A 25175-nucleotide genomic window follows, 5' to 3' on the forward strand; every position below is an offset into this window, starting at 1 on the left:
TTAATTAGAGATAGAAGATAAAATAGATTATAAAGTAGACCAATTATGAGGAGATAGAGTAGCCTGTAGCAGGTGTCGGTGACAGTAGTTGTAATAACTCCCAGTGTTATTTGAACTGCTAAGTTTTGTTATTTAAGCTACATGGATGCATGGTCGAGAAACCCTTAGGCAAACAAGATGTGTGTAGATAAGGAATGCTGGTGAGCGTTGAGACACGTTATTGAGTGGTGGGTTCATTAATAGCAGCAGTTTCTATGTATTCTGTTTATATAGTACAATATGAAGCATGAAATGACACCTCAACTAACCCAGTATCACAATAACAAAACACTTCTTTTATCTACAACATTCCCCCTATAATGCAACACATGTAGCATCCCATATATGATTATAAGATTATTATTGTGGCAGGTGGTATAAGAGCTGTTGTGCATATAGACCTGTGAGTTTTGTATTGAGCCAGTTTCAATATGTGAACGAGGATTGTTTATGTTAAGGGGTTCAAAGGCTTCAACATATTGACTGTTTGATGAAAAGCTGTTGTCAATTTGGAATGTAAAGTGTGTTATACTTTATATTGTATGTGATATGAGGTTGTGTTGTGTGTGTGTGTGTGTGTAGTGTAAGTACATGTACATATACACTAGTAATAGAATTACATGTAAGTATAGAAGCCCCATAGACTCAGTACTTGTACATTTAGTACAAATGAGTAAGTGTAGCATGTACTTGTGTATTAAGTACATAGTGTAGCATGTACTGGTACAATTTGGTAATAGAATTAAACACATGAGTGACTCTAAACTCATCCATTCTATGTAGATACACCTGTTTAATTATTATAAGGATACAGACATGTATTCATAATAGGATTAAGCTTCACGTATGTAGTGGGACTTGTGTATATGTACATGTACATTTGTGGTCGTGTTCTTTAATGGGTAATAAGTGATAAGACCTCTGGTTGTTGTTACATGTACATTCTGTTTAAGTGTTTGGAACATGTCACAGTTAGAATGTTTATACACGTGGTATGCCTATTTGTGTATCCATGGCCTTATAAAGAGAAAAATTTATTAAGAATGGTAACAGAGAAATGAGGTTTTGATATATACCATTTGTAAATGGATTTGGCAATTAATTTCTCTTTCCCTTTCTTTAGTATCTCCATATGGTAGTTTAAATGCTATGCCTGATACTCAAATAGTCTCCAGAAATTCTTCCCCTACCTTTACTTGTGAAGCCAGTGGTGGCCCTAATACAACTCTAGCATGGATAAGAGGAAATGAAGATAATATCGAATCCACTCAAACACCAATTGACATAGACAGTTTCTTTGATTTCCTGGATGTCATAGTCTCTGAGACTGCCCCTTCATTAGAGTTATCACTTGAAAATGTTAATGGAACTGATGGTGGAAATTATACCTGTATAGCTGTCAATGAGGCTGGTTATGATAATGGAACTGTTAGTTTATTAATAATACCAGAAATACTCACTAATCCTGAGGAACAATATGCAGAAGTTGGAGATGATGTTACATTAAATTGTTCTGCTGATTCCTTTCCAGCCCCTAACTATCAGTGGGAGATGATGAATAGAACCAGTGGGTACTTTGAGCCGTTAGATGATGAAACTAGTTACGTATTAACACTGGAGTCTATCAGTTATGAGGAGTATGGTATGTACAGGTGTGTAGCTACTGCTGATGGTATAGAAGAGAATGCTACATCAACTCCAGCACTTGTTACTGGTAAGGATTATAATAATTATAACGATTGAGCCTTCATGATTTTCATTTACCTTTTGTTTTCTCCTTTACAGTATCACCACTTGGCAGTGTAGATGCTACTCCAATGAATCGTACTGTATCCATTAATGATACTGCTAACTTCACATGTAGAGCTCAAGGTGGACCTGGGAACATGTTCCGTTGGGTCAAAGGAATCTTTACTGGTCCTACTTTTAATGCTCCTCTTGATGTTGACGAGTTTTTGGATGATTTAGATAATATTTCATTAAGTTACTTTCTCTCATTTACTGTGAGTGGAGGAGCAGCAGATGGTGGCTATTATACTTGTATAGTAGTCAATGAAGCTGGTTATGATACTGATAATGTTACACTGTATGTGTCACCAGTAATAACATTAAACCCAACGGATCAATATGCTCATCCAGGAGATACTGTTACCATTAGTTGTATGGCTGACTCCTACCCTCCTCCCACCTATCAATGGCAGGTATTAAACACTGATACTAATATGTATCAAGATATTAATGGAGAGATGATGACCAGTTACACCATTGAAGACATTGATTATGATCAGTTTGGTATGTATCGCTGTGCAGTAACTACACCAACCATTAATGAAAGAATATACTCACAACCAGCACTGATTACTGGTAAGCTACAGTTTATATAGCACTTGTAATACTATTTATCACTACCAACACTTACATGCACTATAACTTTTACCTCTCTCTCTCTCTCCATTCATAGTATCCTCCAATAGCAGTGTCACTATTGATCCTGATTTTGTTATAGCTGAAAATGGCTCTAACGTTACATTCAATTGTCTTTCCAGAGGAGGCCCTAATAATAGATTCATATGGCTAAGACCATCAGCTCTTGACTCTCTAATATCTAACAATCCTTCAGTTAGCTCACTACTTAATTCTGAGTCTCCGATTAAAGTAGATGACATTGTCAATCAGCTATCAAACATTACATTATCCAATGAGCCTACTTTTACTCTATACTCTATCAATGCTACTGAAGATGGTGGTAATTATGCTTGCTATGTGGTGAATCCTGCTGGAGTGGAGAGCAACACTACGACACTTTATGTTATACCAGTCATCACAGAGGACCCAAGGGAAGCCTTTACTAATGTCAGTGACACTGTTACATTAACTTGTCGTGCTGATTCCTTCCCAGCCCCTAACTATCAGTGGGAGATGATGAATAGAACCAATGGGTACTTTGAGCCTTTGACTGGTCAAACTAGTTACGTATTAACACTGGAGTCTATCAGTTATGAGGAGTATGGTATGTACAGGTGTGTAGCTACTGCTGATGGTATAGAAGAGAATGCTACATCAACTCCAGCACTTGTTACTGGTAAGTGAATTGTTTTTTAAAGTTAAAATTATAGAGCCAATCACCTTGATGTACTTATGCTGTATAAATAGTTTGAGTTGATTTCAATTGAAATTTTTAAAGTTATGGCTATTTTAAAATTTCTGTACTACAGTCCATGGCTTTTTTTCAAAAAATGGCTCCAAAATCCCCTCAAATTTTTATTAGATATTCTAACACATATTGATGTACTTATGCTGTGTAGAAAGTTTGAGCTGATTCCGACTTAAATTTTTAAAGTTATGACCATTTTTAAAAATCGGCCAAATGGTTTTTTCCAAAAAATGGCTAAAAAATCACCCCCAATTTTTATTACATTTTTTGATACATATTGATGTACTAATGCTGTGTAGAAAGTTTGAGCTGATTCCGACTTAAATTTTTAAAGTTATGACCATTTTTAAAAATCGGCCAAAATCTAAAAAAATTACTTTATTATAGCCCATGGTTTTTTCCAAAAAAATGGCTAAAAAATCACCCCCAATTTTTATTACATTTTCTGATACATATTGATGTACTTATGCTGTGTAGAAAGTTTGAGCCGATTCCGACTTCAATTTTTCAAGTTATGGCAATTTTTTAAGTAGCCATATGTATATCATATATAGCCATATATATATGCCATGGGTATATTTTAGTTATAGCTGTTTGAAGTAGCATAGTATTCAAAGGTTTTTGAGTCATAATCATTATTATTAATTTTTCTCCTTTATAGTATCACCCCGTGGCAGTGTAGATGCTACTCCAATGTATAGTACAGTATCTATTAATGATACTGCTAACTTCACATGTAGAGCTCAAGGTGGACCTGGGAACATGTTCCGATGGATCAAAGGAAACTTTAATGGTCCTACTTTGACTGCTCCTCTTAATGTCAGCCAATTCTTTAATAGTTTAAGTATTTTCCGATCAGGCTACGAACTCTCATTTATTGTGAGTGGAGGAGCAGCAGATGGTGGCTATTATACTTGTATAGTAGTCAATGAAGCTGGTTATGCTACTGATAATGTTATGTTGTTTGTGCCACCAGTAATAACATTAAACCCAACAGATCAATATGCTCATCCAGGAGATACTGTTACTATTAGTTGTATGGCTGACTCTTTCCCTCCACCCACCTATCAATGGCAGGTATTAAACACTGATACTAATATGTATCAAGATATTAATGGAGAGACGATGACGAATTTCACCATTGAAGAGATTGATTATGATCAGTTTGGTATGTATCGCTGTGCAGTAACTACACCAACCATTAATCAAAGAATATACTCACAACCGGCACTGATTACTGGTCAGTTATTGATTCATTAAATACATGTCATACGTTTATTTTTTCTACTTTTTAAATTGTCTTTACATATATCTTTCCTTTCTCTACAGTATCTCCTAACAGCAGTGTCAGTATTGATCCTGATTTACACATTGCTGATAATGGTAGTGATATTACTTTCACCTGCTCAGCTAATGGAGGCCCCAACAACACTTTCCTTTGGGTCAGAAGTGATGAATTCGAAAATCTTATAAGTCTAAGTTCTGTTCTACAAAACCTTCCATTTCAAAACACCATTTCAGTACAAGACATAGTAGACGAACTATCTACCATTACTTTAGAAACTGGCACTACTTTTAGCATATACAACATCAATGCAACGGAAGATGGAGGTGAATATTTATGTATAGTCCTTAATGAAGCCGGCGTTGATTCAAACAACACACTCCTCCTTGTACGTCCAGTCATTACAATACAGCCACAAGAAGTACTCACTGTTGCTAACGTCAGTGTATCATTGAACTGCCTTGCTGATTCTTTCCCAGCCCCTTATTATCAATGGAGATACACACCTGCTAATGGAACGTCTCAATATGTACCTGGTGCTAATGAATCTACACTGGTGTTCCCTTCTATAAATTATGAGGAGTTTGGTTCGTATGTTTGTATTGCTGCTGCTGATGGTATACAAGAAACTGCTACCTCAGATACTGCTATTGTTACTGGTAAGGAAAGTACCTTGATTTTATGTACTAAATATGCTACTTATGTATTACGTGATGTGTACATGTAGCATTTGCTATGTATTTATTACAATTGCTATGTAAATGTAAATATTTCATTATGTACTAATATTGTGCAATCTAGTTTTAGCAATTCCCAGCAAAAATTAGAAAGTACTGAAAAAGTAGTAGAACCTAAAATTGATCAATATTGAATAGTTGTTTATTGATAATATTTCTGCTGAAGCGTTTTTATAATTTGTTTTTTTATTTTAGTGTCTCCATTGGGTAGTGTGTTCATTACTCCTCAAGTGAATAACTCGTTTGAGGAACAAAGTGTAACTCTGGCCTGTGGCGCTCGTGGTGGACCTAACAATGGCTTCCAATGGAATTATACTAGAACTGGAGCGATAGTGGGAATGGATCCTGATTATACATTAAACACTAGTGTAGAAACTGCTGGATACTATCAGTGTATTGTTAGTAACAGAGCTGGGAGTGATGATAATACTGCTACTGTTAATGGTAAGAAAGGGAGAGAGAGGGAGGGAGGGAAGGAGGGAGAGGGAGGGAGAGGGAGAGAGGAAGAGAGAGAGGGAGAAAAGAGAATGTGTAGATAAAACATAGTTCTAGTTGATGGGTATATATTATATTATATTAACTGTGGGAGGAAGGGAGTGGACTAATACAATGTAATAGAGCCTGTCCAAAGAATTTCAATAATGCATCATACTACACCCAATCCTGTACACACAAAAGCATAATTACAACTCTGTACATAATAATGAGAATTACATGTACATCTCGATTAATTCATCATATGAAAGTTTAGGTGAAAGCATCATACAGTTCAGTACATGGTTGTTGTTGTAATGCTTATTTGTAGTAAATTTTGTGCACGTATGCTCGAAAATTTGACTTTTTAAAGCTGCAAAACTTTATAGTCATCATTTATTTACTATTATAAATCAGAAAAAATATGTAATTTTTGTTTAAATGTAATTATTATTGAAGAGTTCAAGTATTAAATTTAAAGTAGTCAAAATATGCGGTAGCTATTAAGAATGAACTATGCCCCATCAAAATGACATTCTTATCTAATGAGGAGATGAGATACGCTTAGTCCAATCTTATTACTCAATTAATCTTACTAAGAAATGATAATTAAACATATCTCTCTACATCACACACACACACACACACACACATATTTTATTCTCTGTAGTTGGTCCAGTTATTACAGTCAATCCAGTCAGTATCAATGTCAGCATCGAAGTGGAGAATATCACATTAAACTGTACTGCAAGAGGATTCCCTGTACCTACCATCACATGGGCACACAATGACTCACTGATTACATCAACAGAGGATGAGATCTTCATATACACTAACCCTACATCATATCTACGTACTGTACTAAGTACAATAGTCATTAACTCAGCAATGGCTAATAACACTGGAGACTATGTGTGTATAGCTAGTAGCCCTTTCTATAATAGTGTTAACAGTACAGTAGCATTGGTTCTTGTTCAAGGTAATGTATGTATGTATATGTGTATGTACATGCGTAAAATCTTCTTTATTGGCATATAAAGGAAGATATGTGTATGTGTATGTACATACATATAACCTTCTTTATTGGCATAATTATAAAGGAAGTATTTACTGATAAGCTTGTTGTGTTAGCTATGCTTGTTGTTGATGTGATTATTGGCATGCTACCCAGTGTTTGGTATAGTTAGTGTCTTGTTTTTGCCTTCAATATAAGCAGCGATGCTTATCATACTTCAGCTTAGCATGCACTTGCTATAATAATATATACACGTATGCTGATGTTATGCAGAAATATGTGTTCTTATCTATGGCTGTGTCAACTTCTTTGTAAATTTCTAAACTTTATTATCAAAGGTCAGAATTTAGCCATTGCGTACATGAAGTAATGTAATTGCCACAACTTCTTTAAAGTATTATTGTGACTCTCTCTCTCTCCCTCCCTCTCTCTTTCTCCCTCTCTCCCTCCCTCTCTTTCTCTTTCTCTTTCTCTTTCTCTCCCTCTCTCTCCCTCTCCCTCTCTCTCCCCCCTCTTTCTCCCCCCTCTCTCTTTTGCTATAGATGTTCCTGACATACCAGTTAATCTCAGTACCTCTGACGTTACCTCTCGTAACCTAACCCTCTCATGGGACGAACCCCATCACAACAATGCTCCTATCCTTGGATATGATATTGCATACACTGAGCCTGATTTCTTAGGCCGAAGGAACATAGAACTAACTGTTAATGGATCAATAGAGATGCTGTTTATTGATGGGCTACATCCAGGGGTATCTTATAATTTTAGTGTCAATGCATTCAACGAGGAAGGAGACAGTGGGTTTAGTGAGCCGTTTACTCAACGCACTCTTGAAGAAGGTAATTTAGAGTAATGATACTAATAATGGGAAATATTGCTTTAAAATTATGTGCATAGCTTTTAATAGAAAATTTGTGGCCAATTGTATGTAAAAACTTTTAAAAACACAAAAATCATCGTTAAAAGTTTTATCCCACTTTGCTCTTTAAACCATTAAAAATTGTTGGATATATTGTATTAATAATAGTTAATTATCAATCTAATATTGATATTAATCCTAATGCTTTCTCCTATAGTTCCCTTTGGATTCCCACAGATCCTCTCATCCTCCACAATAAACTCCACTGCAGTTAATGTCACGTGGATGCCAGTACCACCAGCACAAAGGAATGGTATTATAACTGGGTATACAATATTCATCACAACTGATGTAGAATTTGTCAACGATACGACTCAAGATATACCATCAGCAGCTACACTGCAGTACACATTCACAAGATTACAAGAATATGTTAATTATACATATACTATACTGGCTAGGACTGCTATTGGGGATGGACCTATTAGTGATAGTACTACTAGTCTCACTAATGAAGCAAGTGAGTATACTACAGTGGTTATACTGTCATTGTATTAGTAGTAGTAATTGTTACTAGTAGCAGATTGGCATTTGTACTCATGCACTATTAGTAGCAAATACGACTAATGTTTGTAATGTTACTTTGTATAATTTAGATTTATAAAACTAATTAAGTGAGTTGATAAAAGTTTGGTTGTGTTGTGTATAATGTGTTCTGTTATCACAATCGAAGTTTGTGTGTGATTTTATAGTTTAGAAGAATTAGCCACTTTCCATGATTTCCTCCCATTTTGACCTTTCTGTGTGTGTGTGTGTGTGTGTGTGTATAATCTGCTTCTGTTTGTGTCAATTACCTTTAAACTTTTCTTTTTCTCTATTTAATTCCCTTTTAATATATTTTCTTTGTTATTTCTCAGCTCCTGCAAGTCCACCACAAGATTTTACCGTCGACAACATAACCTCAAACACCTTCACACTCTCATGGTCTCCTCCAATAGAGCGAGACATTAATGGCGTCATTGATCTCTACACCATCAGATATTTTATCACCGAGCAACTAGGAGTGGACCCTGTTGATCCGTCAATCAATGTCCGCAATGTATCAGCTACTAGTGTGACATTGACTGATCTTGGTAATTACACAGAATATAATATATCGGTCAGTGCAGTTACTGTTGGAGTGGGTCCTAGCTCTTCACTGACTGAGAGGACAGCTGAGAATGGTAAGTAATGACATTTCACTGTTAAAATACAATGTATTACATATTAATTATATACTATTATATAAGCTATTGACTTTTTATAGTATTGTTTGTTAATTCAATCACTGGTCTATTAATAGTATTATTCTATTATTCTATTTTTAGTTCCTGGAGCACCACCACAGATGGTCACTGTAGTCACTGTTTCCACTACATCTATTAAAGTGAACTGGGCCGCTCCTCCATTAAATATGACATTTGGTATAATAACAAGATATGAAATATTATATGGAGAGTATAACGCTACTACTGGTCAACTTATAAATGGCACTGATCCTATTAGACAGGTTACTGTAACTAGTAATACTTTCATGTATGTCTTTAATGGTCTGCAAGAAGCAAGGGAGTATGGTTTTCAGGTTAGAGCCGTCACTGTTGGCCCGGGTCCTTATTCAGCTATAATGACTAATACAACGTTCACAGCACGTGAGTCAAAATAATAATGTACACAGTTCCTTTTGATACATGTAACATGTATGTGTTTTATCATCATCACATAATATTTTAAGTATCAAAAAATGTATATATTTTTATGTTCAATATTAATTTTGTATAGCTCCTGCTGCTGCTCCTCAAAACCCAAGGGCTCCTCCTCAGAATGATATAGGGCCTACATCAGTCACACTATCCTGGGACCCAATCCCTGTTGACGAAGCTAATGGAGATTTGGAATACTCAGTTAACATTAGTGCAGATGATCAAGTCTCGAATACTGGTAACAGGAGGAAGAGACAGATGCCTCCCACTCTTACTAACTCTCTACAACAATGTATTACAGCTGCTGGCACTAGTAATATGCTTAATTATATGTTGCCAGGGAATCAGACCTCACTTACTTTAACTAATATTGGTAAGATATATATAAATTAGGAGAATAAATAAGATATTATGCATGTATAATTAACTTAATAATTATTGATATATTTATATTTGATTTTGATTGTTGAACGACCAATGTTTAGTGTAATTGCTATAAAAATAATTATTGGGCTCTGATACATTTTTTGTTTTTTTCAGCTCCGTATACAGTTTACAGTTTTGATGTTACTGGTGTCACTTCAGCTGGTAGAGGTCCTACGTCTAATAGAACAACATTCATGACACCTGAAGGATGTAAGTATAGAAACTAATGTGTCAAATTACATACCTTATTGATCTTTTTGTCTTTTCTTCCAGTTGCAACTGTCCCCCAGGTGCTTACAGTGGTCAATCAGAGTAATTCCACTTCGTTATTAATAACATGGTATCCTCCAGAATGTTACAATGGAATCTTAGATGGTTATCAGGTGCATACAATATAATGTGCAAACTGATACAACATACACAGCATACTCCTTGTATTGTTTATAAATTTTAAAAGCTATACTCAAAAATTTGGTCTAAGCCCTGGTACTAGTGTTTTATACATGGTATTGGCCAAATTTTTTCCAAAATTAAAATTAAAAAAAATTCCCAATTTTTATAATTTTCTGATGCATATACATGTACTTATGTTGCATAGAAAGTTTGAGCTTGTTTGGATCAAAATTGGATTTTTTTACAGATTTTTAAAGTTGCTCCAAAATCTGATTTTTTGTATTTATTACATCTTTGAGATTGTATTATAATAAAGTCTTTGTTTATAGATATTCTACAGAGCAGAACAATCAGATGGGGCACTAGGCAACCCTACTTCACCTGTTACAATTCCTGTATTAGCCACTACAGCATCTAATACTACTCAGTTAACTCAGACAATAACTGGTTTAACTCCTAATACTGAGTATGAGGTTATAATATGTGCTACTAATGGAGCTGGTTGTGGTCAAAATGAAACTATTACTGTACCTACTGCTGAAGCTGGTAAGTCAGTATTATACTCTATAATATTGCAATATCTATGATTATAATTATTATGATTAAGTTCATGTACAAATGTACATGAACAAATTATGTTGCAACACGGTGCGATTTTTATCATTTAAATAATCACTAATTTTTTGTCTTACCTTCTGTCTCTCTCTCCTCCATTTTCTCTCTCTTCTCAGCTCCAGATGCAGTAACAAATTTAGCTTTACAAAATGTCCGTGATACTGAATCAGTCATCACTGTAACATGGAATCCACCCTCAAATCGCAATGGCTCATTCTTTTATGAGCTTAGCTACACTGCAACTCAAGACTTCAACTACTTTACTAATCCCCCTAGAAGAAACAGTACCAGTAGTACAATAGAGATACAACAAGGACCTACTAATACATCTGTTATTATGCCTGTTCTACCATTCGCTACCTACACCATCAATATTTATGCTTTTAATGCGTTTTTTGGTAGAGATCGCTCCAGCAGTGTGGTGACTGAGCAAAGGAGAACACTACCAACAAGTGAGTGTATTAATTGTATAAATGATATTTTAGAAAAAATGAATCACACAAATCTTTTTTTGAAATTGTCTGGCTATCAAAATTTTTTGTGAATTTCAGACATAGCTGCTGCATGAAATTGGTAGCTATAAATACTCAAGTTCAAAAAGTTATCCCACCAAATTCTCTGTAGAATATACCTTTATTTATTATTATTTATTATTTTTATTTCTTTTATTTTTTCAGATTCATCTTCAGTTTATAATCTGACTGCCTCATCACAGACCAGCTCCAGCATACTGGCAAGATGGGACGTACCACTTTTACCTAATGGAAACATCACACGTTATGACATATACTCCAACAGCTCGGGAACTCCATTTGGCTCAACAACCTCTTTATTCTACATATTAAATGGACTCACTACCGGCCGGACTTATAATGTAACAGTACGACCAGTCACTGTATTTGAACAAGAGACACTATCTGGAGAGATCTCTATCATGATACGTGTTGTTCTTAATTCTACGATACCTTTCGATGGCACTTTTGTTACTACAGCGACTGCTGAGAGATCTATTAGTAGTTTTGAAGTTAATCTGCCAGCACCAAGTGCTTTTGGAACACAGCCACTCCTGTAAGTAATAGCAATAATAATAATAATAATAATAATAATGATAAATAATGATTGTAGCAATAGTAATAATAATAGTGAACATCATTAATGATGGTGATTGCAGTTTTTGGTTCTTTGGCTTGTTCAAATAATATTTTCAATCATTTTTCTATTTGCAAAACTGGTAATTATTAACCTATTTTAGAATTATTACTTGTATAATTTAACTAGCAGTATAGCTATTATTCATTTTTATGATACATTAACTTGGCACTTTTAGGTTCTATGGTATCATAGTAGCCAACCTTGACGAGAGACCCAGCACTAATCAAGAGTTACAGGTCCAGTATCCGGACCCAATGCCTTACTCTGATGGCAGCGACAGGACCTACTACCTAACTGCCGGCTGGAACTCTGGAATACCCTCCACGTACACTATCGGAGATAAGAGCACTACTTCAGCTACTAGGAATGGAAGGAGAGAGACGTATGAGAATGTCGGGTTGAGCCGAAGGACTTTGTACGATGTCATTGTGATTGTCTATTTAGATTCAGGAGTACCTGATGTAAGGAGAGAAGGGAGGGAGAGAAGTTGTGTAGTATGGGGCAAGAGATTTGTGGAGTAAAAATGTTTGATATTTTGCTTAATTTTTTTGTAGCTTTATTAGTTATTTAACTGTCAAATTATTAAGATCTTATTAAATGGCAAATTTGTAAAAAAAATAAAATAGTCAAACACAAAATTTTGCCATATGCTAGTGCCTAATGTTTGATATAATTATACTTATAAATTTGACCTATTTTATTTATAAATTTGACCTATTTTATTTTTTTGCTCCAGCAACCATTAATCAGATATGTAAGGATTTCACAAGTGGAGACTAGTGAGTCAACAATTTTAAATAAAATATCATACTCTCTTTTAATGTCACTGTAGGACTGGGTTACAATGAAGGCGCACTGGGATTCTTTATGACTCTTATTATACTGTTGATAATTGGAGCTATAGTAGCAGTCGTATTGTTCTTTGTGTACAGAAAATACAAGTAAATAACATTATTATTAATCATTTATTATTGTTAGTATTATTATTATAACAACGAGAGAGAATAAGGCAACAGAAAGAACAAAAAATATACTTACATTATTATTATTATTATCATTATTACTATTTCTCATTCTAGATCTGGTATATATTCCCTGGTAAGGAAAGGTCGCGGTGAAACAGAACTTGAGTCCATCACTAACGGAAAGGGTGGAGGAGGTACGGTAATATCCAACGTTCCACCTGAAGACAATGATGGTATGTAATATGTACATTATCATGTAGCATTCACTGTGTGTGTATGTGTGTGTGTGTGTGTGTTACATGTATGCATGTAGATATACATGTACATGTATGTAAAATTATAATTTTAGACTATAAATAGTGCTAATATCAATGTTTTATGATAGCCATGATTTTTTTCTAAAATTAGCTAATTTTTAAATGGTAATTCAATATTTGTTATGTATGTATGTAAGTTTGTAACAATATTATTGCTGGTTTTTCTCTCTCTCTTTCTTTTCCCTTATGAATAGCAGTTACTGGAAGCAAATGGATCAGCAGTAAGTCCTTATATATAAAAATTCTATGCCTCATTGATTTCGACTCTCTCTCTGTCTCTCTCTCCCTCTCTCTCTCTCCCTCTCTCTCTCTCTCTCCTTCTCTCTCTCTCTCTCCCTCTCTCCCTCTCTCTCTCTCTCCCTTCCTCTCTCTCCCTCTCTCCCTCTCCCTCTCTCTCTCTCTCTCTCTCTCTCTCTCTCTCTCTCTCTCTCCTTCTCTCTCCCTCTCTCCCTCTCTCCCTCTCTCTCTCTCTCCCTTTCTCTCTCTCCCTTTCTCTCTCTCCCTCTCTCTCTCTCTCTCTGTCCTCTCTCTAGCTTCTGAGAAAGGTTATGTCTCCGTTGGTGATTTCCCAGCTCATGTTGCCAACATGCATGCAAATGATGACTACCTCTTCTCAGTAGAATATCCGGTAAGAAAACATTATTATTAAAACATTATTCATGAAAATACAATTGCATATATTTCAGTTGAATTTTTATGGGGCACATTTGTCAATAAGAGCCCTGTTACTTAGTCATTACTAATGTTTGTTTCTTCTCTCTCTCTCTTTTCTTCATTAGACTGTTGAGCCCCAGCATCATCCAACTAAAGATGCTACACAACATCCTGACAATGCTATAAAGAACAGATACGCTAACATATCAGCTTGTAAGCAACACCTCCAACTATTATTATTATAATCATCATTATTATTATTATTGTTGATGTTATTGTTGTTGTTGTTGTTATTGTTGTTGATTGTTATTGTTGTTGTTTTTAGATGATCATTCTCGTGTCAAGTTAACAGAAGATCCTAACGTTCCTGGCTCAGATTATATCAATGCAAACTACATTGACGTAAGATATTAGCTATGCAAGAAATAAATAAAAATTATAACTACTTGTTGATAGTGATTTAGCTTATATCTGAATGTACAAGTATTTTATAAGTGGTTATAAAAAATTTAGGTTTTTGATATCCCAAAAAATGAAATTAATCACTCTCTTTTTTCTTTCTTTTTTCTTCCCCCAGGGCTATAAAAAGGAAAATGCCTACATTGCATCTCAAGGCCCAGTCCCTCACTCTATTGTTGATTTCTGGCGTATGATCTGGGAGCAGAAGACGGAGACAGTTGTGATGCTGACAAATCTTGAGGAGAAAGGAAGAGTAAGTGATAGTATACTATATACATGTATTTATAACTAAGTATGACTAGACTTGCGTGTATCAGAAGTGAATTTACTAGCTTTTAATGCTCATAACTTGAAAAATTTAAGTCAGAATTGGCTCAAACTTTCTGCATAGCATAAGTACATCAATATGCATCAGAAAATGTAATAAAAATTGGGTGTGATTTTTTTTAGCCATTTTTTGGAAAAAATTATGGGCTATAGTACAGTAATTTTTTCAGATTTTAGCCGATTTTTAAAAATAGCCATAACTTGAAAAATTTAAGTTGGAATCAGCTCAAACTTTCTACACAGCATAAATACATCAATATGTATCAGAAAATGTAATAAAACTTGGGGGTGATTTTTGAGCCATTTTTTGGAAAAAACCATGGGCTATAGTACAGTGATTTTTTCAGAAATTGGCCAATTTCTAAAAAAATACTTAAAAGCAGCTCAATTTTTTTATAGCACAAGGACATCAAAAAAATTATTATAGAAGCATCCTTGCTAATTTTTGTAAAATAAATCTCTAACTACATTTGCCCTTTCATTATTGTTCTGTCTCCCTTATCAGATCAAATGTCATCTCTATTGGCCTCCACCTGATAAACGAGTCGTAGTCCACGGTCAAATACGCATACAACTACAAGAGGAACTCTCCCTCACGGACTACACCATTAGGACCTTCTCTCTACAGCACAAAGTCTCTTCAGACGAACGTACAATCAAGCAGTACCACTTCACCTCTTGGCCTGATTTCGGAGTACCAGAGCACCCTACGACTCTCCTTAGGTTCATACACAAAGTGCAGAGGGAGAATCCAAAGAATGCAGGACCTGTAGTAGTCCATTGCAGGTAGGCATACATACGCATATAAAAATACTAATAATATAACTAATATACTAACTTTATACATATATGTATACCATACATACATGTACATATATACATGCAATGTATTTCATGCTGAATTTGCCTATACATATGCACATAAAAATACTAATAATATACTAACTAATATACTAACTTTATACATACACATATACCATACATGCATGTACATACATACATACGTGCAATGTATTTCATGCTAAATTTGTTAATAATAATTAACACACATACATGTACATGTAATTAAAAGCTGGCCTAGCTTACATTACACAACTCTTAATAATGCATAAATTTCATCAATTATCACTAATGTCATAATTAATATCTTTTCTCTCCTCCCTACTAGTGCTGGTGTAGGTCGTACTGGTACATTTATTACAATTTCCTGTCAGATACAGCAAATTTTAGACAGGAAGTGTCTCGACATATACAACTTTGTACAGTCCATGAGATACAGGAGATGCTTCATGGTACAAACTGAGGTAAGAACAATATCTATCTATTTATTTTAATTTCAAGCATCTACATGTATTATAATTATTTCTCTGCATTTTTGATTACTGTTTTAAAATTAATTTAAATTTGAAATTTAAAATTTAAAATTAAAAAAATTATTTAATTTTACTGTAATAGGCTCAGTATATATTCATTCATGATGCGCTACTGGAGTATTTAGAATGCGGAGAGACTGAAGTCTCGGCTAGAGAAGTGAAGGAACAATTCCGGTTAGCTATTATTGATAAGCAGAAATGATATACAAACGAATGAAGCTTTTTTATTAGTAAACTGCATTACATTTTGTAAAGCATTTATGTTCTGTGAATACAAATTTTGCATTAAGCAAGCAAAGCATAATTAAATGTTTATAATTAATTTTCTCTTCTCTTCTCCATCAGATTGCTAAATGAAGTATTTGACAAAGAAGAAGGAAAGACCAGATTAGAAAAGGAGTTTGATAATATTCAAGAGACCATACACAGAGAGCCAATAGTTTTCACTGGAACTGCTTCACCAAACAGACACAAGAACAGATACGCCAACGTAATACCATGTAAGTACCATAACAATAAGTAGTAATATATGCTACACCAAGAGTACATATGTACTCTTGGCTACACTTATATACAAAAGTTTTTAATGTTGTAATAGAACTTATTTTTACTGTCATTATTGGTATTTCTTTCTTAGTTGATAAGACTCGCTGTAAACTCAGTACCATACCAGGAGTTGATGGCAGCGATTATATTAATGCCAACTTTATTGAGGTACTAATAAATCTGTACATTAATTGTGCGTAAATGTATTAATTATTACTGGAAGCATGACCACAAATATTGCTAGTAATGTACTCCTAAGTGCATGCAATAGAGGGACATAACAATTAATCATTATAGATACATAATACCTATCATATACATGTATGTGTATACTTTTACAGTGTATCTTGTTCATTGTTTATCTTTTCTTGTCTTTAGGGTTATCACAAAGGTAAAGCTTTCATAGCTACTCAAGGTCCTCTCCCTGATACCTCTGATGACTTCTGGCGAATGGTCTGGGAGCACAAGTCCTCTACTATCATAATGCTGGCTAATGAGCGAGAGGGAGGGAAGGTGAGCTTTATATATAGTACATGAATCAAGCATTTGCTGTAATATTTAAACTGTATTCATTGATAGTAGTTAGGAGACCTAATTATAAAATTGTTTGTGCATTACAAGTGTATGTACGTGTGTATGTACATTTATTACATGTAGATAAATGTAATATTAATTAATTTTAATAATAAATATAAGGCTCTGGAGCTTTGTATTTTATGATTGTCTCTCTCTCTCTTTTCTCTCTAGGCAATGTGTCATAAGTACTGGCCTGATTCTGGTACTCAGATGTACGGATTCTTTGAGATTACGCTTCACTCAATGAAAGAGTACCCAGACTACATACTCAGAGAATTCAAGATAGTCGACAGCAGGGTAAGTGGCACTACCTTTAGTTTATATTAGTATGTGCATGTAGATAGTTTATGATCCATAATTACCTCCTTTGAAAATGCAAATTGTGCTATTATTTAGTGATTGGTTTCTATGCTGCATTTTGTAGTGGCTATAAATCTTCCTATATTGTACTATATATAGTACTATATGTACTATATATTGTTAATGGCTTCTTATATTCTCTCCAATAGGATGCTGAAGGTAGTAGTCAACATGTTAAGCAGTTCCAATACGTCAGTTGGCCCAGCAAGGGTGTACCCGATTCAGCCATTGGTCTATTGGACGTGAGAGAACAAGTAGAGAAATGGCAGAGGAACTCTGGTGACAAACCAATAGTGGTACACTGCAGGTAAGTACATGTATAATGATAAAGAGAAAATATAGTTAGTTAGTGTATAGTTGCATGCATAAAATTTGAAGTTAAAATTTGTGTTTGGATATTAAAATTTTGACCCTGTTTTTCAAAATTAGAGGTTGCAAATGGTGATGAAACTTTTATTTCCCACAATTTTTTGCTCACTGTATTGTGCCATTACTCTCTCCCTTTCCTCTCTTTTAGTGGTGGTTGTGGTAGAACTGGTACTTACATTGCTACGTGTCTCCTGATCGATCGACTCAAAACCGAAGGACTTGTAGACGTCTTTCAAGTTGTCCGCGGTCTCCGACTTCAGAGACCAGGGATGGTCAGATCAGTGGTAAGAAATATGTAATACTAAACTATAGATGAATGTAAGGAATAAAGCCGAGATTATAAAAGCATTGTATTTGTATGGGTTGTCAGTATTTAGCAAAAGATGAGTTTTATATTAGAGTGTGCATGCATTTGTTTGCCTTTCTGTCTGGCATAATTTCTCCTTTATCTCTCTCATTTAGCCTTTCACATTTGCTTATGTGTACAAATGTTTCATTTCATTTCATTTTGATGATTAATTTAATGTGTCTCTTTCTTCACAGGATCAATATGAGTTTTGCTATAAATCAATACTAGAGTTTCTTGGTTCGTTTGACACTTATGCTAACTTCAGCTTATAAAAGTGAACAATTATTATTATTATTAATATCTAATAATTTAATTTACGTAATTACTGGTCTTCAATACATGTTTAATTATTTTTAGCTCTTCTTTCACTGTTTTTTATGTGCCTGTGTAGATTTTTAAACGACGTTAATTTATTGATTGAATGATACGACTATTATTATTATTATAACATTTTTAATATCATATTTTATTGTTTTTTGTGTCTAGATTTTATCAAACCATGTATTGTGTGTTTTTATTTAAAAAGAAAATTATTATTGACCAACTAATACAAGCATAAAGCTTAACAGTTAGATTCTATTTGACTGGTAATAAAAAATTATGCTATTCCTTGTTTGCTGATTTGGTGCAGTATATGGTTCTGCATTCCAATAATACTTCATTTGTGGTAGTATATACTCATCATTAATACTAGTATCATCAACTATACTGCATAATGACAGCAATTCTGGACACTTTAGAACCTCAGTAATATATATTTTTCTGAGTATGGAAGTGTCTTTATTTCAGGGGTTCATTAATACACATTTATATCTGATACTACCTGTTCTGATTATACAAGAGTTGTTCTTATTTTATGATGTCCACCAGCAAAACAACAGCAGGATGTACTTGCATGTACTTGTAATACAAATTAATGAATATGATTAAGTACAACCCACAATAGACTTTTACTAATGTCTGCTTTATAAGGACATAGAGTAGTCTTCTTTGTTCAGTTATAAAATGCTTCCCAAGAAGCTGCTAAAGTGAGGTGATTAGCCCTATAGCAGTTCTTGTATTAATAAATGACTTAGTTACTGCTGATTATTGATTTATTGTTAGTTAATCAATGCATAGACATGTTTTAATGCTCTGTAGAAAGTTTGAGTGGAGTGCCATCAAAATTTGAATTTTTATGTATTTTAAAAGCTGTAAAAGCTGTCATTGAACATAGATATTAGAGTAAATGTACTCTAATATCTATGCATTGAACTATAATAACTAACCGCGCCTTTCACATGAATACGCATGCGCACAATTGCAATGGCCACGTGCTCTTTCAAAGGTCAAGTTTGACGTCATTTCTGTAACCAGGTGCATCCTAGGAACTCTATGACGTCAAACAGACTGACCAATCAGATTCGCGCGGGTAAGGCTCTTCCCGGGAAGCCCTCAAAAGCTATATAAAGAGCTGCCTCCATCTTCCTACTCATTTCTGACGTTTTTCTGGACTGGAAAGGATCAGTCTTCAAGGGTCTCTGCCTCTGCTACAGTTAGTCATGGCTTCCTGTCTCTTCCTCCTCTGTCTCCTTTTTTCTCATTCTCTCTCCCTCTTTCTCTCCTCTCTTTCAGTTACTCATTCATTTATATTCTTTTTCTTTACAGGTTAACAGCAGTTGGCCCATTCTTTATTCTCTCTCTCTTCTCTAAAAGGTCATGACCTCTTCCTTTAATGGCTGCTACACCTGTTCATGGTTAGTAGCCTTTCTTTTCTCTCTTTTCCTCTCTTATTTTATATTTCTACCGTTCCCTTTATATTTTTATTTTTTGTCACTTTTTTTCATACAGGTTAGCAGTGTGGGCCGCCATACATGACTCCCCGGGCGAGCTAAACTAGTGGATTTACTTGATGTTCTTCATTTCTCTTTGTCACATGCTCGGTTGAATTTCCCGCCCTTTTTGGAGGCCACGCCCACAAAAGGAAGGCTCAAACGGGCAAGGTTGGCCCATGGAACAAGAAAGAAAAGGACTGGATGTGATACCAAGTGAGGATTTAGAGCCATGCATGTATCTCAGTTGTAGCTGTTGTAGACACATGTCTGCATAGCTTCTTGTTAGCTTGTTGATAGCTGTTTTGATAGTGTACTGTAGCCTATTGTGTTCATACTGTACTGTACTGTAGCCTATTGTCTGTACTGTATTGTACTAGAGCCTATTGCTGTATACTGTACTGTACTATAATAGTGGAGCCTGTTATTGTATGTACTGTACTACTCTACGTGTACTGTACTGAAGCCCATGTAAACTTGTTTTTTATTTTATTTTAGGAGTCGAATTGCTAAGCTGTGTCAAGTTTTTGTGGACGTCCTCTCTCGTTGTAGTTCTGTGGAGGCTTGATGTTTGTCGTGAACCTGGAGCATCTTGGAGTCACTGGTATGGGATTCTCATGGATCAATCAGCAAGTCAATAGTTGTAATGCTAGCCGGGCTGGCCGACCAGACCTGGCTAGTAATGCACTCATACAATCCTTGCATGTCATTATATGTATGTCCCCATTTGCATGTGTATAATACTATTAGGGAGGGGCCGGAAACACGAAACATCGCGCGTATATTGTAATCTAAAGAACCCTGTAGTGTAGGTACATTCCCCGTTATTACCGACTGGCCTGATACGCTTGTTAAGTTGTCCTGTCATACACTAGGCAGTATGTTTCTAGTGATATTGTGAGGGAGATCCTGTCAAAAATGGAAAGCTGGTGCATTGATTGCAATAACACGTTAGTGGGGGGTGTGTGTGGGTTTGTACCCAACCCACATACACACCCTCATTAGTGTGTCCAGCTTTTCATTCTTGACAGGATCTTTCTCACGAGGTAATATTACTTGAAATATGTTGACTGGTGTGTGCTGGGATGTAGGAATTATAATCATGTATTGTTAGTATAGTGTATGCATGTGCGTGTCAGGTCGGTCAACAGTTAGTCAAAACTGACTGCTGTTTGCAGCGTTCAAGAGAGGTCAGGTAGCTGCCAAAATACAGCATGCCTTCTTGTCGCTGTAGGTAATAATGGTATAATATTTTTAAATGAAGATATTAGCCTTTCATCATCTAACATGGACATACTCCAGGATTACCAGGGTCAGAAACACTTTGCTCCCTCCTCCTTTCTATCTTTTCTTTATTCCTCTTTTCTTAATCCCCTCTTATTTCTAATACTCTAATGCTACCTTACTTCAAAATTGAGCGAGAGAGTAAAAGATTAAAGTACACATAAAACTTGTAGTTAACTTTTCAAACCAAAACTAAAAACTTTGATAACCTATATAAAAGAGAGAGAGAGAGAAAATTTGGTGAGTTCCGAGTTAATTCTATGGAGGCAATCAGGTGTCATTTGTCTTTGGCTTATAGTGGATTTACATCACACTCATAATTGTCACAGGATAACTTGAGGATTCACATCACACAATAGCTTGTTCATTATACCATCACAGGATAACTTGAGGATTCACATCACACAATAGCTTGTTCAATATACCATCACAGGATAACTTGAGGATTCACATTACACGATAGCTTGTTCACAATATACCATCACAGGATAACTCGTGGAGTATCAGCATAACAATTAACCAACTACCTTTTTCTACCTACAAATCATTATCTCTACTTCTGATATTAAAAAAATATTGCGTGTAATTTTAAAAATGATACAACTAGCATACCGTATATCTGGAAATTTATGCTTTAGTAAATTTACGCCTCAAAAAATGTGCATCGCCTGACATGATTTTCCCGTGATCTAATTTCTAATTTTAGCAAAATTAAAAGTCATGGTAAAAATTTCCTGATACATGGTATGCCTGAAAAGAAACAAAAATATACATGTAAAACTATAATTATAACTACTTACCACTATCTAGTATTCCAATTACAAAAAATCCAAGCGTATTATTGCCAAAAAGATTAATTATATGCGTGAAAAGTCAAATAAGTGCATGTAAAACTATAAAATTAACTATTACACTGCAATATAAAACTAAAATTATAAAGCATTATTTAACTACATGTGTGTATGAATGTGTGGTGAGTGATATGTGTGAATACATGTGGTGAGCATTGTGTGATATGAGTGATGAGAATAGCCCAATAGGATATAATAAAAGCCTCTAATTTATAGCATATTTGTAACCAAATCATCATTATGTTTGGTGGATCCTGCCCCTGCAGTCATCAACAACCATCAATGGATAAAGCTTTAGTGTCACCAATCATTTTGTTCTTTGGAGTTTGGAGCGTGCTTGATGCTAAAGATTCTTTCACTGTATGGATAGATGAGCTTGCTTCAAAAATTCAAACGGGATCAATTTCTATTGAGAGAAAGGGATGCTTTTTTAGAGTGAAAGGGATGCTTTTTTAGAGTGAAAGAGTGTATTGCAATCACACTAAAATTCAAAAATTTAATATAAAGAAATAATTACTCATAATGCATCATTATCACCGTATAGCCTTAACTGGAAAACTAAAAGCCTTATTTATACCATACTAAACATGACTCAAAACTGAAAGTAGAAAGTAATAATAATTAATACAAAAACTTAGAAATATTTTTATGCATTGAGCATCAATTGAGCAGATAAGCAACCCCCATTTAATATCAACTAGACATGAGCCTTTAGAATATTAGGGAGGGAAGCATGGTACACATTGGTGGTGATATACTGTACAGCAGATCTAGGGAGAGCTGATAAGCAGTGTCTAGTAAGACACTGCTTATTAAAGTAACTAATTTTTGAGAAAGATTTTTAGAGAGAAAGAGATTCCTTTTATACAGAGAAAGAGATTGTTTTATTAGAGAGAAAGAGATTCTTTTTAGAGAGAAAGAGATGCTTTTTAGAGAGAAAGAGATGCTTTTTTCGAGAGAAAGAGAGCTGAGGGAGCTATGTAACAAACTAAATGTAAACTGTAAACTATAGATTATAAAGTATTTATAATTGGCCTATATATAGATCTACATGTAAAACTAAAACCGAGCTTTTACTTTAATTTTAAACTAGAAAAAATTACTTGTAATGATTCTTATTTAGTTTTTTGAAAGAATTTTTTAAAGGGATTTTTTAGAGAGAAAGGGAGGTATTGTAGCAAAGTGTACAATCAATTATACGACTATAAAACTATTTTTCAGCGTCAAAATGAGCATCCCCCACTTAGTTTCAAATCATCAGCCTTTAAAATAAGAAGGTAGACATGGTGGACACTGTTCTATGGAGGAGCCTGCTTGATACTACAGATTATTCTATGGAGGAGAGTGCTTGATACTACAGATTGTTCTATGGAGGAGAGTGCTTGATACTACAGATTGTTCTATGGAGGAGCCTGCTTGATACTACAGATTTTTCTATGGAGGAGCTTGCTTGATACTACAGATTGTTCTATGGAGGATCATGCTTGATACTACAGATTGTTCTATGGAGGAGCCTGCTTGAAAATGAACATCATCATATACAATCTACAGCTTCTTTTGAGAGAAAAAGAAGTTCTTTTTTTAGAGAGAAAGAGATTCTTTTTGTAGAGAGAAAGAGAAGTTTTTTAGAGAAAAAGAGAGAGGGGGTATTGTAACAACTAGACATTAAAATCTATTAATTTGAAGGACTTATAATGAGCCTGCATATATGCATTGTCAATCTAACTAAACTCGGCTTTTAATTTAAAAACCACAATGATTAAACCTATTCACAATATCTGCATGAAACAATCACCAGTTAATGGAATGCATTCAATCTACTGTGTCAGCTTTTTGTTCCTGCTTGAGGACTGGAGGAGAGACAGAGAGTTCAACTGAGAGATTTGTGTGATCACTTATTGAGAGAGAGAGAGGGGAGGGGGAAGCTTGGCAGAAGACTTCAACTTCTCTTGGTATTTTCAAGATAATTTTTTGGAGGCATCGCTCATCATCTTACAATAATTTAGTTCTTCACTTCACGTCCTGTCATGAGAGCACATCAAGAACTGTATTTGGACTAGCTTCTACAAGAACAACACTATAGCTATAACATCCAGTAACTATACAACCAGTCTGCTTATAGGAATCACCAGCTCTACACTACAACACTCTTCAATCAACCGATTTTTCATCGAATTACTGATTCAGTAGCTCTACAACCTGTCTACTTCACCAGCTCTACACTACAACATTCTTCGATCATTTTCTCGAGTAATTCTCCATTCTCCAGTTGATCTGCTCTAACAATCATTTCTTTATCCTCTGCTTGTGCTTACAAAAAAAGGAGCTACTGAATCATGAACTATTCTTCTCCCTTCTCCTCCTTTTCTATCTTTTCTTTATTCCTCTTTTCTTAACTCCCCTCTTATTTCTAACACTCCAATGCTACCTTTCCTCTTAAATAGCCAGTACTTGTACTCATAATTAATAATAGTACATGTAACTAAATACTATAATTAAATAACAAGTACATGTAATTAACTAATAATAGTACATGTACACTTAATTAATTAAATAGTACAGTACATGTACAATTAAATAGTATAGTACATGTACTTCAATATAAATTATATCGTTGCTTCCTTCCTCTAGCTATAGCTCCTCGGGCCTATTGAAGACATTAGCCTTTAAGAGAGAGGGAGGGAGGGAGAAAGAGTGAGGGAGAGAGGACAGCTAGTAGAGGATTCAAATATCAAGCCTGAATACAAGAGCATCTTAGAGAGAGAGAGGGAGGGAGAGAGAGAGGAGGAGGAGCTGATGAACAGCAGTACCGTATGGCAAATTAAATACCCCACGAAATTTTCTAGCCATACGGTATCACTATATCATGAGCTGGTTATTGAGAGAGGAGAGGGAGGTAAGGAGTGTATTTGGGAGATTAACATGTTAGCTTGTTTTTATTTGATTCATAGGAGCTGTAAAGGTAGTTGGTTTCAAGTCCTCGTGAAGTATTTGTTTTTAAAGTCTTTGATGTGTTTGTGAAGTCTTTGATGTCCTTGTACAAGTC

General features: G+C 34.9%; 1 protein-coding gene across 6 annotated transcripts in view; it reads left to right on the forward strand.

Annotated features, from left to right (window-relative positions):
* LOC105313659 (receptor-type tyrosine-protein phosphatase F-like) overlaps positions 1-18731 on the forward strand; it is a 24964-nt gene extending 6233 nt beyond the window's left edge. The window contains exons 5-40 of one of the 6 annotated variants that reach the window (XM_019999627.1): positions 1163-1753; positions 1825-2403; positions 2501-3121; positions 3855-4433; positions 4523-5137; positions 5411-5659; positions 6360-6668; positions 7247-7543; positions 7781-8083; positions 8481-8786; positions 8931-9251; positions 9382-9675; positions 9843-9938; positions 10002-10111; positions 10451-10667; positions 10853-11188; positions 11414-11804; positions 12064-12349; positions 12625-12667; positions 12721-12829; positions 12968-13086; positions 13365-13391; positions 13704-13798; positions 13950-14037; positions 14150-14226; positions 14402-14536; positions 15116-15396; positions 15779-15914; positions 16066-16157; positions 16329-16483; positions 16621-16697; positions 16908-17042; positions 17277-17402; positions 17615-17772; positions 17983-18118; positions 18378-18731. In XM_019999627.1, coding sequence (XP_019855186.1) covers positions 1163-1753; positions 1825-2403; positions 2501-3121; positions 3855-4433; positions 4523-5137; positions 5411-5659; positions 6360-6668; positions 7247-7543; positions 7781-8083; positions 8481-8786; positions 8931-9251; positions 9382-9675; positions 9843-9938; positions 10002-10111; positions 10451-10667; positions 10853-11188; positions 11414-11804; positions 12064-12349; positions 12625-12667; positions 12721-12829; positions 12968-13086; positions 13365-13391; positions 13704-13798; positions 13950-14037; positions 14150-14226; positions 14402-14536; positions 15116-15396; positions 15779-15914; positions 16066-16157; positions 16329-16483; positions 16621-16697; positions 16908-17042; positions 17277-17402; positions 17615-17772; positions 17983-18118; positions 18378-18455 — 8567 coding nt within the window. In that variant the 3' untranslated portion in view covers positions 18456-18731. The remainder of the gene's footprint in view (positions 1-1162; positions 1754-1824; positions 2404-2500; positions 3122-3854; positions 4434-4522; positions 5138-5410; positions 5660-6359; positions 6669-7246; positions 7544-7780; positions 8084-8480; positions 8787-8930; positions 9252-9381; positions 9676-9842; positions 9939-10001; positions 10112-10450; positions 10668-10852; positions 11189-11413; positions 11805-12063; positions 12350-12624; positions 12668-12720; positions 12830-12967; positions 13087-13364; positions 13392-13703; positions 13799-13949; positions 14038-14149; positions 14227-14401; positions 14537-15115; positions 15397-15778; positions 15915-16065; positions 16158-16328; positions 16484-16620; positions 16698-16907; positions 17043-17276; positions 17403-17614; positions 17773-17982; positions 18119-18377) is intronic. The other 5 variants (XM_019999628.1, XM_019999630.1, XM_019999629.1 and 2 more) reach the window with 5 other exon arrangements.
* Positions 18732-25175: the final 6444 nt, after the last annotated feature.

The sequence above is a fragment of the Amphimedon queenslandica genome, unplaced genomic scaffold (genome assembly GCF_000090795.2).
Source record: "Amphimedon queenslandica unplaced genomic scaffold, v1.1 AMPQUscaffold_13252, whole genome shotgun sequence".
NCBI lineage: Eukaryota > Metazoa > Porifera > Demospongiae > Haplosclerida > Niphatidae > Amphimedon > Amphimedon queenslandica.